A 15,694-nucleotide genomic window follows, 5' to 3' on the forward strand; every position below is an offset into this window, starting at 1 on the left:
TCAGCGGTTCGGGAGGCTCAACGTGAAGAACCGGATCCAGGTACTGGCCCCGCTAATCGAATGTTTGTTCCTGGGTCAGTTCGCTCCCAGGTCCTGCAGTGGGGACACGTTTCCCGGTTCTCTTGCCATCCTGGGATGAGTAGGACTTTGTCACTCCTCAGACGACACTTCTGGTGGGCCACAATGGAGAGGGACGTTAAGGAATACGTCCTCGCCTGCACAGTCTGTGCCCGGGGAAAGACATCTCATCGGCCGCCTGTGGGGTTGCTCCGCCCATTACCCATACCTGGTCGCCCTTGGTCCCACATCGCATTGGACTTTGTCACTGGTCTTCCCCCTTCTAATGGGAAAACAGTGATACTTACCATTGTTGATCGGTTCTCAAAGGCCGTTCATTTCATTGGTCTTCCCAAGCTGCCTTCAGCACATGAGACAGCTGATCTCTTGACTAACCATGTGTTTCGCCTGCATGGTATCCCTGTGGACATCGTCTCGGACCGTGGTCCTCAGTTCATCTCTCAGGTTTGGAAGTCTTTTTGTCAAGCCCTTGGAGCCACTGTCAGTCTGTCTTCTGGTTTCCATCCTCAGACTAATGGACAGTCTGAGAGGGCTAATCAGGATTTGGAATCAGCCATACGTTGTGTTGCTGCTACTAATCCCTCTTCTTGGAGTACACAGTTAGTTTGGATTGAATATGCGCATAATTCTCTCTCTTCTGCTGCCACTGGGGTATCTCCGTTTGAGGCCTCATTAGGTTACCAGCCCCCACTGTTTCCTGCACAAGAAGAGGAGTTGGCTGTGCCATCTGTGCAACACCACCTTCAACGCTGCCGCAAGGTTTGGAAGGAGACTATGGCTGCTTTGGTTCGGACAGCTGAGAGGAACAAAAGGATCGCGGATCGTCACAGGACCCCGGCTCCCGTCTACATCCCAGGTCAGAGAGTTTGGTTATCTTCCAAAGATATACCTTTGAAGACTGACTCCAGAAAACTGTCTCCCCGTTTCATTGGCCCTTTTGAAATTGAGAAGATTATTAATCCTACCACTGTCAGACTCATCCTGCCAAAGTCTCTTAGGATCCATCCCTCGTTTCATGTTTCTAAGCTAAAACCGGTCCTCACCAGTCCTCTGGTCCCTCCGACCAATCCCCCTCCTCCCGCCCGGATCATTGACAGTCAGCCAGCTTATTCAGTCAGACGACTGATGGATGTTAGACGTAGAGGCCGGGGCCTTCAGTATCTGGTAGATTGGGAGGGATACGGTCCAGAGGAGCGCTCCTGGGTTCCTCGTTCCCGCATCCTAGATGCTGGGATGGTTCGGGAATTTCACCAGGCTCATCCTGGGAAACCTGGTAGATCGCCTAGAGGCTCTCATTAAGGGGGGGGTACTGTCATGATAGCACTGCCTGTAGGTTAGTGTTTCCTTTTGTTTCCTCTGTTTCCCTGCCCTTTTGTATCTGGTGTGTTTTTCCCTGGTTTGTCTAGTTTGTCATTGTGTCGGGAGGTGTGGCCTTTCTCCTCCTCCTCCTCCTGGGCAGGCACAGCAGGAGCAGCTGCAATCAATCATTCCAATCACCAGCAGTATATCTACCCCGGTCTTCCTGCAACTCATCGCCAGATCATTTCGTCACCCACAGTGGTACATACTACATCAGGCTCCCTGGATTTTTTGCTCTTGTCTTTGCGGTTGCTCTTATGTTTTTGATTGTTTGGACTAAACCTTGTTTTTGTTGCTCTGTGCTCAGGTCTGTTTTCCTGCCAGCTGTGGCTGCTTCCAAACCTGCCTGCTCACTCCTGCTCTCGGCTCTTCCTCAACCTGGAACCCTGTAGTTTAAATAAATACTTTTTTTTGTTCATACTTTAATACTCTCGTTGTGTGCTGCATTTTGAGTCCAAGCTTTTGTTGCTATACCAGAACGTAACACCAACTGTTCGTCCTACTGCAGGTAAACTTCAGCTCCCATTTTCTTACCTGTTGGTCTCAGTGTCAACGTTCCACCGGTCCTCTTTGGGGCCGATGATGAGGTACTGGGAGCCCGTCTCCAGGTTGAGTCCATCTCTGCAGCCTCCATGAGACATGAAAAACCTCTTCTGGCCCACCTCCACTCCTGCCTCCACACCTGGATGGTAGGAGGAATAAATTCAGATAGCTTATATCTACATTATATTGCATATGGGTCCATCTGGTATTTTGATTTATTTCGATAACATCCTGGGCTGTTAAAATGCTTTTTGTTTGGGAATTCTTCATTGTGAGGCCTCAAGTGTTTTAGGTAGTAATATCCTACTGAGGTTTTTATTAGCTAACAATCCATGATTTAAAAAAAGAGCTGATAACCGTAAAAGACAGACAGCCATTGAATTGACTCACCCAGCTTGATAATTTGTGTGATCTCCATCTCGTATTTGTCGTAGTAACTCTGGCTGACACTCAGCACCTTCACCTGGACAACTAAAGCATAAGAAACAAAAATATGTCACATGCATAAAAGAAATAACGGAACCTAATAAGCACATTGGGCATGTCAGTGTTTCCATAGCCTGATAATAAATGCTGCAACAAATAATCTTATTATTAATGCTAATACTAGCAAATAAATGAATTACAATAAAGCTTGAGAGTTTCCTCAGTACAGATTATTTATACATATGTATATATATGTACTAGATTCAGCCTTTAATTACTCAGGAGATATTATAAAATACTGAGCATTACTTTTGATCCTTTTCTCTGCATATTGTACCAAGAATTGCAAATAATTCATCTCATGTTATCCTCTCATTCTTGCATTCACACATTTGCATAAAGCAGCATATTTGTCCACTCCCATGTTGATAAGAGTATTAAATACTTGACAAATCTCCCTTTAAGGTACATTTTGAACATAATATGTTTCAAATGTGGCATAATTATTTGGAATTTAAAAGGGTGAAGCAAGTAAAATAGTCTGTGGGACAGATTGTAAAGCTCTGGGTAGCTCAATTATGAACATAATATGTTCAAAATGTGGCATAATAATTTGCAATTAATCATGGACAGTCATGCAATTAAATAGTTGAATCGACTGACAGCCCATCTATCTATAGATAGATAGATAGATAGATAGACAGATAGATTTGAGTGGCAATTTCCCAATGTAGACTGAGACTTGTTCTGACCAACTCTAAACTCAGCTGCATGTCTGCGTGTTAAAGCGGTGAGTGTGTGACGGTGTATCGTACCGTGGTGTAAAGTCTTGCAGGCAAACGTCTCTCTTTCTGAGGCGGGGAAGTTTTCACTGTCGGTTTTGGAGACGCAGCAATCACCTGGAGATCATGAGCACATTAAAAAAAATGAATACAAAAGAAAATAAACACCAACATGTCCACTAATGCATTGCTGCAGACACATGCACGCTTTTACCCTGAGTGCAACGGCAGACGTTGTCCCTGCAGATCTGAGTGAGCTCCTCTTTGTCCTCACTGGGAGTGTAGGTGCGACTGCAGCGGTGATCTGAGAGAGTCAGCAGGGATACAACACCATCATACTCAAAGATACAATATTATTTTTCAATATCACAATTCTTGGTAAATGTTTCTATGATATCTTAGTCTATTTTTCTACGACATCTTAGCACATTTTTCTATGATATGATATTTGTACTGTACACTCTTGAAGAGGTTTTTACTGTCTTACAGGGTCATACAGCTCTTAATTATACTTTACATGCGATTGATTCCCTCCATTTGTTCTGTGCTTTTTGGTAGCGTTTTAGCCTGCGAGCCACTTTAATATAGTCTTCCCTCAATAGAGGCTATAGAAAATGTATATCATTAATGTGTCATGGTTGAGTGTGTCTCCATTCATCATTTTTTATGAAGTAGCTCTTGTGATATTTTTCCGGTCTTGGGCTTTTAAGATATTTGGTGTTGTATTGCTGGTTGTTTCTGACTATTGTGACCACGCCTCCTGTGTTGTGAGAGGTGGAGTCCTGGCGGACATGTAATCATGTAATCTCTTTGGTGTCTGTGTCTCACCTGAATGTTTAAAACTAGCATTACTGCTCGAGTGATCACGCTGATGACGGCTTATAGTTGAAACGTGTTCGTTTCTTTGCCCAGAATAAACTAAGAAAGACCCTTCATCTGTGAGTGCCGCTGATCTGTTTCTTCTGATCTTGCTACTACCTGGCACCCGATACTGTTCAAGATTTGAAGACATGCTCGCTGCTACTTTCTATTCAATATTACAATTACAATAAATAAAGTGGACATATTCTACACTATCAATGTGTGTCAGAATGTGTTCTCCTACCCGGGTTGTAATACTCATAGACCGTGACCGAGGACGGCTGCAGGAGGCCGACTTTGAAGCTCTGCTGAAGCCTGAAGATCAGGACCTCTGGCTCTTTGTGGGACACCTGAGAGGAGCAGAGGAGGACAGGGCAGGAGAATTTATTATAACAGAGTAGAGAAACAAACATCGCAGACAATTTAGCAAGCTCTGGGTTTTACTAAGAAAAGTTATCCAGATAATTTCATGGAAGGAAACTTTGAATTTGTGCAAATAAATGACACGAATCAGCACGTCAGAGTCCCTCTGGTTGCAAACAAGTAAACAATGTTTTACCTTGAACAGGTGGATGATCAGAGAGCCTCTGTCACTCAGGTTATCAACTATCTGGAAGTTATTGATGTAGCGGTCCACTGAGTTCGACAACTGGACAAACACACACACACACAGAATCAGTTAGCAACCTAAACATGTCTCATCTTCGTCATCATCACGATGTAGAGAACTTTTTATAAACTTCTATCTGAAAGGGAATGATTGGGATGTTGCTCCAGTACACATTAAGCTGCAGTCACACCAGATCCGGCGGTTTTGAATAAGGGTAGTGTGTTTAGGTTGTGGCTGCTGCGGCGGCCGCAGGGGGTGATGGAACAATGCAGCGTTCTGCGGCGGAAAAGTAGAAACAGAATCAACTTTGGGCTAATCACGTAACCGGCGATCCAGAGCTGTACAACCAAGTCGTGAGAACAAATGATGTTAATCGCCTTGCAGTCAATGGGCCATTAAAGTGATTCTCCGGTTGTGCGGCGAATCGCCGCAACGCCTGATCTGGTGTGAATGCAACGGAAGCGTTTAAGGGTCAGGTATGAGGGGAAAAATGAGGAGGAAATTTATTATTATTGTTTTATTATTAATTTTATTTTTTATTTTGAGAATAAAGCCAAAATGTTGAGAATAAAGTCGCAATTTCAGTATGCCGCTAATGCTAGTAGTTTGATTTATTCTCAAAAGTTCAGCATTTATTCTAAACATTTCGTCTTTATTCTCAAAATGCAAAATATAAAATAAACTTCCTCCTCTCATTTTTCCCTTTATGCCTGGCCCTAATACATGTCCGTAGTAAAATAACATAGTGCTCAGTGCTCAGTGATATTTTAAGACACTTAAAACACCTCCATTTACTCATACAGTGATGGAAGACTGACCAGCATCACAAAACATTTCAACTATTGATGCTGAAAAGCATCATTTTCACTTTGAGACAATGTCCTCATCAGCAGCGCTTGAATTGTGACTTTTTTGCAAGGTATTTGTAACCTTCTTAAAAGGTTTTATATATATATACAGTATATAGTGTATATATATATACAGAGAGTTTTATATAGGAAGTTAATTAGTCCTAGAATCCATGCTATTATCAGTTCGGTTGGGTCTATGTGAGGGATAATGTACAGCTAGCCGGTCATTGTTGTGAAATAAACCTCAACAACTCCTGAAGGTGTTTATTTCACAACGATGAGCGGCTAGCTGTACATTATCCCGCTTATTGCACGGCTACTTACTGAAGAAATCAATATTTTGACACAAAAACGGTCCACAGAGCTGCGCCCATAGCAACGTTCTGTTATACGTAGCAACGGTCTGCTATACGTAGCAACGGTCTGTTATACATAGCAACGGTCTGTTATAAAGAAATAACAGACCGTAGAACGCCGTGATTGGTCAATCAGAATCGAGTATTCAACAAAGCCGTGTAATAAAGTGTATTTAACTACTTTACTCCTCTCTTGTCAAAATGGGAAATTATTCTTCAAGTCAGTTACATCTCTTCAGGTGTTTTTCCAAAATAAAAGCAAAAACATTTAAGTATCAAGCATTTGCTTGTGGCTTTAACTCTTCAAAATACTACAGATATAAGATAACACACAAGCAGGCTGAACATTAAACTGGATAATCTTAATGTGGTAGCAGAGGCTGATTACCATCTCCAGGTCAGAGTTTTCTGGGGTGAAGCCAGTAGGCAGACTTATATCCAGAACCACCATCCTGACGTCTCTGGGTCCTAAAGCCCTGTGAGACAGAAAGACACCAGCGCTGACAAAAGATACTTCAGACTTTTATTACCCTTCTTCAATCTCAATAAAAGTGAAAAAAGTTTAAAGACAATAAGAACAACTCACCTCACTTTAATGGTGATCTGGTAGGATTTTATTACATCTGCTGGAGGCTTTTCTGTTATAGAGCAGAAACAAAGCATTATTTAATGTAGTGAGGTTGGGCTGCTTATCCTGTGGAATTAGATGCATATAATACTATATTTTATTTGGTTATGCTACTTTATTTTATTTAATTAACATTTATAGAAATCAATTTCCAAATCAATCAATATGGGATCTTAAAATGCACTCTTTTTTACATATTTTGTACATGCATGTTTTACATATTGTATTTTTTGTCAAATTTTTTCTTCTATTTCTTTAAAACATATTTCACTATTTTTTGTTAAAAAAGGGCTTTCTTTAATTTATTTATTTTTATTTAAATATAGTCGATTACATTTATTTATGTCAACATTTTAAATATTATGCTTTATGTTATCATATGTGATGGTGCCTTACATAAAAATAAATCTTAAAATGCACATTTTTTATATTTTCATGTTTTGTGCATGCATGTTTTGAATATTGTATTTTTTTGTCTAATTTTCTTCTTCTGTTTCTTTAAATTATTTTTACTATTTTTGTAAAAAAAGTGCTTCATTCATTTTATATATTTTTTTATTTTTACTTTATTTTAGTCAATATTTCAAATAGTATGCTTTATGTTATCATATGTGATGGTGACTTACATAAAAAATATATCTGAAAATGCACTTTTTTACATTTTCATATTTTGTACATGCATGTTTTAAATATTGTATTTTTTGTCTAATTCTTTCTTCTGTTTCTTTTTTTAATATTTCACTATTTTTGTTAAAAAGTGCTTCATTTCATTCATTTATTTAATTATTCACTTTACTTTTATTTAATTATCGTCTGCTAAATTTATTTACGTCAATATTTTAAATATAATGCTTTATGTTATCATGTGTGACTTTGACTTACATTATAAATATCAATAAAATGTTCATCTGTGTTTTGTGTTATGTTTACGTCATGGCAGTTGTTATAGGTTTACAAAAGCAAATTAACTTTCCTCTGAGTTATGTTATGCTGTCACATTGTTGTAATCATGTCATGTTTTATGCTGTTTGTTTCCGATATATCAAGGAAACGGAACAATCCAGGATATTTTCATCTTTGCTAAAATGTATTTCATCCCTTTGTGACAGTAAAAGTGTCAGAAAACAGAGAGAGGAAGACATCATTCATATATCATGAGGCAGTGTGAGAACTTGAGTTACCGCTGGATTCTTCAATAGTGACGTTGAGCTCAAAGTCCTTGCAGGGTATTTTCTCATCCACTTCATGCAGCTGGTTGTAATAGGTCACAACCTTCAGTCAAAGTTCAGGGAACGGGACGGGACGCACAAGAGAAACGACCCCAAAACATTAGGTTTTCATTCATTACTGAATGATTGTTGGTCATGTGATCATATCATTCCATGTACGTCTATATTGTATGTGTTGAAAAAAAAAGAAAAGAAAAATGTAGAAAAGTAAACGTGTGATCGTACCTCCAGTATTCCCTGTCCATTCCCTCGAGCCTGCACTATCAAATCCAGATCAGCAGGCAACTACGGGAAAAAAGAAGCACCAGAGAAGAAGACATTTGTGGTAAAATACATAAAAAAATACACTCCCTGATGTTGTTATCTCTCTGAGACCCACATAGACAGGTTTTAGTCTTCTTTAGGGGTGTCCAGGGGGTCTTTAGGGGGGAGATAGCAGGTCAACAGTAGATGTCACATAGAAGTGGTGAACATCATCTGAAAGCTGGAACCTGAAGATTAATTTGAGATGCTGCTCAGCACTGTGTCAAGTTGTTCTGGTCATTAATCAGAAATAAATATTGTGTTTTGGTTAGGCACCAATTCAATTTTGTATAAGTGTTTAGATCATTATGATAGAAGTATATGATGGTCATCCCCATGCTCTATTATGTGTCATAAGTTGTTGCAGCAATTTTTGGGATGATATCATTTGTTACACATGTTTGGTTTAATACATTTAACAATTTTTTACCACTGGAGAATTGATAATAATCATCAATAATGATGTAAATGATCAAAAATCCCTCCAAAATACCACATTAAGATACCAAGACCTTGAGGAACACCATAGAAAAAGACATGCTGTAATGTGGGATCAAAAACTTTTTGACATTTAGAGATTTCTGCAGGAATTTGCATTTTTTGGCGATTGGATGGCAGGAAACCCCCTTATTGTCAATCTAGCCAGGAAAGCCATCCATCCTCTGAATGCTCTAGGTCTCTAGTCTGATCCATCCATCCTCTGAATGCCCTAGGTCTCTAGTTTGATCCATCCATCCTCTGAATGCTCTAGGTCTCTAGTTTGATCCATCCATCCTCTGAATGCTCTAGGTCTCTAGTTTGATCCGTCCATCCTCTGAATGCTCTAGGTCTCTAGTTTGATCCATCCATCCTCTGAATGCTCTAGGTCTCTAGTTTGTGGCTGTAAAGTTTCATGAGGCTGTGATTATGCCAGAGGTCACCACAGGTCATTTTATACAGGGAGGTCAATGAAATGTCTCCTATGGGGACTAACATCATCACACATGAATCCAGTTGGGCTCATTGGATCCACAAGAGTCTCAGCTTTATAGTGATACCCAGTTTCTTGTAATTCAAGAATGTTCAGGGACCTCAGTATGCAGAAATATTCAAATACACCATTTTATTTTCATGTGATTATCATAAAGTGGTCTGTAAAGGGGAGACTCGTCGGTACCCATAGAACCCATTTTAATTCACGTATCGCCAAAACGTAGCCTAACTATGGAGCGTTATTTATTCCCCTTACATGAGCATTGGTTGGTACCAACGAATGCATTAGGTCGTCTAGTTTCATATGATTCCAGTATCTTCCTTCTAGCTTTAAATTGAGTCTCTACAGTCTCTTAAAGACAGTAATGTTGGCCGGGATCTCAGAGGTTATTGCAACCAGTGGCGCTCTCAAATTTCAACCGCCAATGGAAAAGCATCAAGTTAAACTCCCCCAGTGTCTCCTAATGTTGAACTCTGTCTGGATTTTACATTCAGTCTCATGTCTCTCACCCTGGAGGAGCGAGCAGCGTAGGCGGTCTCGGGGTTGAAATGGTAGCGGATTTCCCTGCGTCCCGTTATCCTGACGTCCACATCCAGACTGATGTCATCAGGAGGAGGTTTGTTTATCAGGTACTCTGACAGCGCCTGGAGCACCACCATGGTGGACTGAGAGAGGACAGAGAAGGGAAACACAGAACTGATGAGACAGATTGTAGAACATTTAATTGGGTAACGTCTTTGTCATCTTAACGATCAGAGTTTGTCTCAATGGTTACGTTATTGTGTAATCATCAGTTTGGACCGTTACCACGAGTAAAGAGACTCAAAACCATGAAGTGACCAATCATAGTACCAATGATATTTAGTTTTAGTTAAAATCGGACAAAACCTCCCATCATATTAGTCAGTAGGGGTGGGAAAAATAATCGATTCACCTATGTATCGAGATTTTTTACTATCTGAAATAGATGTTTTAACGCCAAAATCAATATACTGTATTTGCTTCATTTGAGTCTATGTGGAGGTAGAAGGAAGTTACGCTTTTATTGTTGTAGTCTGAGTAACGTGACGTCATATCTGTTCCATATCTGTCGAAAGCAAAACAAACTGCAGCGAGTCGAGACGAGAAAGTATAAAATGTCGGAGGGTCAGCGTGGATACGACCTGCACCCTCACATGTTAAATCCAGCGTGGTAAACACTACACATCCAGTAAAGGAAGGAAACACTTTGGGTTTCACACATTGACAGGAAAAGCAGAGCTAGACATCACGGCTAAAGATGTTAACAAAGGGAACTGTATACACAAAATACATCTATGGAAATAAGATTGATTGGATTATATTCACCAGAAGTATAAAACATTATAAATTAAAAGAAAATACCACTAATTTGTGAGGGAAATGTCTTTATTCTTTGATTTTTGGGTTGCTGGTTTCAGGACATCTCTGACTACATACATGCTGAAAATCAAACATTCTTACTGGATTAATTTAGATATTTTACAAAGTAACAGTCCGTAGAAGTGTATGATTCAACTTTTTCCCATGGTCGAATCGCAATACGTAAAATATCAACACATATCGAATCGGTGCCAAAGTGTCGTGATAGTATAGAATCAGGAGATAGGTGAATCGTCCCAGCCTTACTAAATAGTAAGTTTTACCTTTATTAGGTCCACCTGGCTTTAGTCCTGCGATAAATGCCTCGATGAAGGTTAATGTTCAGTTTTTGTAGGTTTTTGTAGGCGGCAGTTTGTGGTGCTGTTGAACTGTGTAGGGACCCACCATTACTGGTGGCAAAGACAATGAACTACGCTTCTCAGGATCCTTGAGTCATGCAGCCATTGGCTGTGGACGCAGCTCAGTAGCCATTGGCTACTGTAGCATTCACACATAGGTGTGAAATCTACCCAGGACAAAACCAGAGGAATCTCTTTTTTCCTCCTCTTTCTGCCCTTTCTTCTCACCTCCTGACCTGTGGAAGTGAGCTGCTGCTCTCCAGACCACAAGCAGTTCTGCTCTCTGATCTATGGCCTGTTAGGCAACAGCCATGGGAACACAAGGAACCTCTAAGCAGAAGAAGCGAGAGCATGCCTTTTTACCTACTAACTTCAAGCAACAACCGCAAGGAAGTTAGCACCAAGCTATCAAGCTGCTGGGAAGAAGTATTGGAGCGATCAGCTTCCTCCAATCTGCACAACCGGATTTGAGCACAGCAAAGACAACATCTTTGACTTGGAACCACAACTTCAACACATGGAATTACAAACCCTTTTCTTCCATGGATTGGTAACGTACTGGGCTTACCTTAGCAGTAGAAAGTGCACGTGGCTGAGCAAGACTGTTCAACTTTGATTTCTAGAATGTTCTTGTATTGATTTGGTTTAATGTTATTCATTGAGTTTGACTGTTGTGATATTATTTGTAGTTATGATATTTGGGTAGCTGGCTTTGCCACATCTGATGTATTTAGTTTATGCTTCACATAGACAAGGTCTTGCATGCAAACTAACCATCTTTTCTAACCCACTGCATTATCTGACACACATTAAGATCACATACAGAAGCTGTGAATTAGATAAACATAAACATACGGCTTCAGATAATCTTAACCCCCACATCATCCCCATCTCTGTCCTTCCTGAGCACATGTGTTCCGAAGAACAAAGAGGCCATGTGGTGACATGTTGGCGGCCATCTTTGATCCCGCCATCTTTGTAGTTTTACAGTGCTCACCCCTTTTGTCTGTAGGCAGACATTTTGAGACAAGAAGCCATCGTGTCTCTCTCTCTCTCTCTCTCTCTCTCTCTCTCTCTCTCTCTCTCTCTCTCTCACACACACACACACACACACACACACGCACACACACATGCTCACACACTTTGTTTGGTTTGTTTAGTTTAGTTATTTAGTTAGATTAATATTGTGTTTTAAACCTTTATTATCTTGTAAATAAATGTTTGTGGAATATACCTGCTGGTCTGTTTAATGTTGTACAAGAGTGAATAATGCAAACCTCTGCTATGTCAAGAACTCTGATATCCTTCAACCTTTACTATCTATTTTGGTTATAGTTATTAATTTAATTATTAATCAACATTCCAAATTGATAGTTTAGTATATTTAATGAGACTATATTAACGTTTTGGTTATTGATCCCTGATTCCTGGGTGAAGCCCCGTTTATTATTAATGTTTATTGATAATCTTTATTAATATTAATAATTCTATTATTATTTAATAATTAATTTGCTAATAACCAAACCTGTTCTGCCAAATCCCTACAACTGTATTGTATTATACAGAGAGGTGTTTCTGTTATTTAGCCTAGTCCAGGGGTCAGAAACCTTTACTATCAAAAGAGCCATTTAGGGAAAAAAAAAAAATCTGTCTGGAGCCGCAAAACATTTGAGCATTGTGATGAAGGTAACACAGTTTATAGTCTAAGTATATAGTATATAAGTCTAATGCAGTGAGGACCAAAGAGACAATGTACTACGGAGTTTTAGGGCCACATTGAGGGAAAAAACATCTGATATCTCCAGAATAAAGTCATAACTTTACGAGAAAAAAGTTGTGATTTTATACGAGAATAAAGTCATAACTTTACGAGAAAAAAAGTTGTAATATTATGAGAATAATGTCATAATATTACGAGAAAAAAGTTGTAATATTAGAGAATAATGTCATAACTTTACGAGAAAAAAGTCGTAATATTACGAGAATAAAGTCATAACTTTACGAGAAAAAAAGTTGTAATATTATGAGAATAATGTCATAACTTTACAAGGAAAAAGTCGTAATATTACGAGAATAAAGTCATAACTTTACGAGAAAAAAAGTTGTAATATTATGAGAATAATGTCATAATATTACGAGAAAAAAGTTGTAATATTAGAGAATAATGTCATAACTTTACGAGAAAAAAGTCGTAATATTACGGGAATAATGTCATAACTTTACAAGAAAAAAAGACAATAATAACATAGACAAGGTCTTGCATGCAAGAAATTACTACTTTATAATGTTATGACTTTAGTCTCATAATACTACGACTTTTCTACGACTGAACCCTAGACTAACCGCATTGATATAAACGGGGCGAGCAAAATAAAACCCCCGTCGGTGGGTGCAGTACCCACCAATCAGAGCCTGGAGCAGGTGAATGAACTTGAAGAGACAATAAGAAATTGTTGGATTTGCAGATCACAGCTGAGCCACCGGACTCGTCCTGCCGTTACCTGAGTGGAGCCGAAGCCTCCTCCTCTCCTCCGCTGGCTGTTTAGCCATTTAAACGGCGCTGCAGCTTCCTCCATGCGTCCCAACTTCACCAGCGCTAGCAGGGCGTAGCCGGTCGCCTCCAAGGTGAACAAGGTGTTCTGACTATCGGGCCAGTGGCTGCCACCTGGAGGAGAGAGGAAACGGTTAACAGTAAAGGAGGAATGGAAAACAGAAGTGTCAGCTTTAAAGGGATAGTTTAGGGGTTTTAAAGTGGGGTTGGATGAGGTACTTCTCCATAGTCAGTGTATTCAGCAAGGGTCAGAAACCTTTACTATCAATAGCCTTTTTAGGCAAAAACAAAAATAAAGAATCTGTCTGGAGCCGCAAAACATTTGAGCATTGTGATGAAGGTAACACATTTATAGTCTAAGTATATATTATATAAGTCTAATGCAGTGAGGGCTAAAGAGCAAATGTACTACGGAGTATTAGGGCCACATTGAAGGAAAAAACATCTGAGATTTACAGAATAAAGTTGGAATATTATGAGAAAAAAGACGTAATATTAAGATAAGAAAGTCCTAACTTTTCGAGAAAAAAAGTCGTAATATTAGGAGAAAAAAGTCATAACTTTATGAGAAATAACAAAATAACACGTGAAATTATTACTTTATAATATTATGACTTTATTATCATAATATTACGACTTTTTTCTCGTAAACCTATGACTTTATTCATGTAATATTATGACATTATTCTCAAAATCTCAGATTTTTTTTGTGAATAACAAAAGGTCACATTTCATTTAAAAAAAACACAATAAAAAGAATTGATTGAGGCGGTAACTGAAAGTCTTTGTGAGTGAGACACACATGAAACAGGGCTGGGATACCTGGGGCTGCAGCTCCGAGTAAACGTTCTGTTGGGTTATGTCGACTCAGCAGAGCCAGCGCGTAGGAGGCGATGGCCACGGTGTACGGTCTCCTCCCCACCCTCACCAGCGCTCTCTTCAGGTAGTCGGCTGTCTTATGGATAGCTAACTACAGCAGACACACATGTGGTAGACAATAGATTTAAAGACTGATAACACCCCCGAGCATAATAACAACGAGGTAAGATTAAAAAGTGCTCTACAAGCAACAGATGAAATGTACCTCTACCCTTGGACCCGTGCAGCGGATCCCGGCCTGCTTGGCCTCGGCGAGCGCTACGAGGACGAAGGCTGTCAGGGTTATCTCGGGGTCGTCGCCACGGAGACCGCCCTGGAGACACAGAGCCAGTTCATTCCAATTTCTGCATATCAGTTTTAAAAAAAAGATTTCAACCCTAATTTTCCCAAAATGCCTTGCAAAAAATAACTAAAATGACCGGCCTTGTGACTGCATTGCATTCTGGTCTTGTGACTGCATTGCATTCTGGTCTATTGAGGCAGAATGAGAAATTTGTCTCACTGGCCCAATCCCAGTGTCCACCCTAAGGCCTTTTTAGGGGACTTGACTGACGTCACCTGGTAAATGGTTGAATGTGAGAAGCTGCGAGGGCTTGAAATGGTATAAATATGAATTGGACAGCACTTTGCGCAGCTACATATGTTACCTTGACAACGTCGAATGTGGCTTTTTATTTTACGTATTTTACTGCTTGACTTGAACGTCTTCCAGACTCTTGCCTTATGAGACTAGAGGTAACTGTCAAATCAGTTTACTTGTTTTTGTCAGAACTGCATTATTATGCAAAACTAAAAGAACTGGTTAATGAATAAACCAGGTGTGTAATATAGTCTAATGAATAAACCAGGTGTGTAATAGAGTCTAATGAATAAACCAGGTATGTAATATAGTCTAATGAATAAACCAGGTGTGTAATATAGTCTAATGAATAAACCAGGTGTGTAATATAGTCTAATGAATAAACCAGGTGTGTAATAGAGTCTAATGAATAAACCAGGTGTTTAATATAGTCTAATGAATAAACCAGGTGTGTAATATAGTCTAATGAATAAACCAGGTGTGTAATAGAGTCTAATGAATAAACCAGGTGTTTAATATAGTCTAATGAATAAACCAGGTGTGTAATAGAGTCTAATGAATAAACCAGGTGTGTAATATAGTCTAATGAATTAACCAGGTGTGTAATATAGTCTAATGAATAAACCAGGTGTTTAATATAGTCTAATGAATAAACCAGGTGTGTAATATAGTCTAATGAATAAACCAGGTGTTTAATATAGTCTAATGAATTAACCAGGTGTGTAATATAGTCTAATGAATAAACCAGGTGTGTAATATAGTCTAATGAATAAACCAGGTGTGTAATATAGTCTAATGAATAAACCAGGTGTGTAATATAGTCTAATGAATTAACCAGGTGTTTAATATAGTCTAATGAATAAACCAGGTGTTTAATAGAGTCTAATGAATAAACCAGGTGTTTAATATAGTCTAATGAATTAACCAGGTGTGTAATATAGTCTAA

General features: G+C 39.2%; 1 protein-coding gene across 1 annotated transcript in view; it reads right to left on the minus strand.

Moving 5' to 3' along the window:
• LOC119485097 (complement C3-like) overlaps positions 1–15,694 on the minus strand; it is a 49,483-nt gene that overhangs the window by 4,973 nt on the left and 28,816 nt on the right. The window contains exons 30-43 of the mRNA XM_037764400.1: positions 14,374–14,481; positions 14,112–14,259; positions 13,240–13,403; positions 9,509–9,664; positions 7,949–8,008; positions 7,676–7,766; positions 6,453–6,504; positions 6,255–6,342; positions 4,609–4,698; positions 4,294–4,399; positions 3,403–3,492; positions 3,222–3,305; positions 2,371–2,451; positions 1,972–2,119 (exon numbers count right to left, since the gene is read on the minus strand). Coding sequence (XP_037620328.1) covers positions 1,972–2,119; positions 2,371–2,451; positions 3,222–3,305; positions 3,403–3,492; positions 4,294–4,399; positions 4,609–4,698; positions 6,255–6,342; positions 6,453–6,504; positions 7,676–7,766; positions 7,949–8,008; positions 9,509–9,664; positions 13,240–13,403; positions 14,112–14,259; positions 14,374–14,481 — 1,466 coding nt within the window. The remainder of the gene's footprint in view (positions 1–1,971; positions 2,120–2,370; positions 2,452–3,221; positions 3,306–3,402; positions 3,493–4,293; positions 4,400–4,608; positions 4,699–6,254; positions 6,343–6,452; positions 6,505–7,675; positions 7,767–7,948; positions 8,009–9,508; positions 9,665–13,239; positions 13,404–14,111; positions 14,260–14,373; positions 14,482–15,694) is intronic.

The sequence above is a fragment of the Sebastes umbrosus genome, chromosome 3, assembly GCF_015220745.1.
Source record: "Sebastes umbrosus isolate fSebUmb1 chromosome 3, fSebUmb1.pri, whole genome shotgun sequence".
Lineage (NCBI taxonomy): Eukaryota > Metazoa > Chordata > Actinopteri > Perciformes > Sebastidae > Sebastes > Sebastes umbrosus.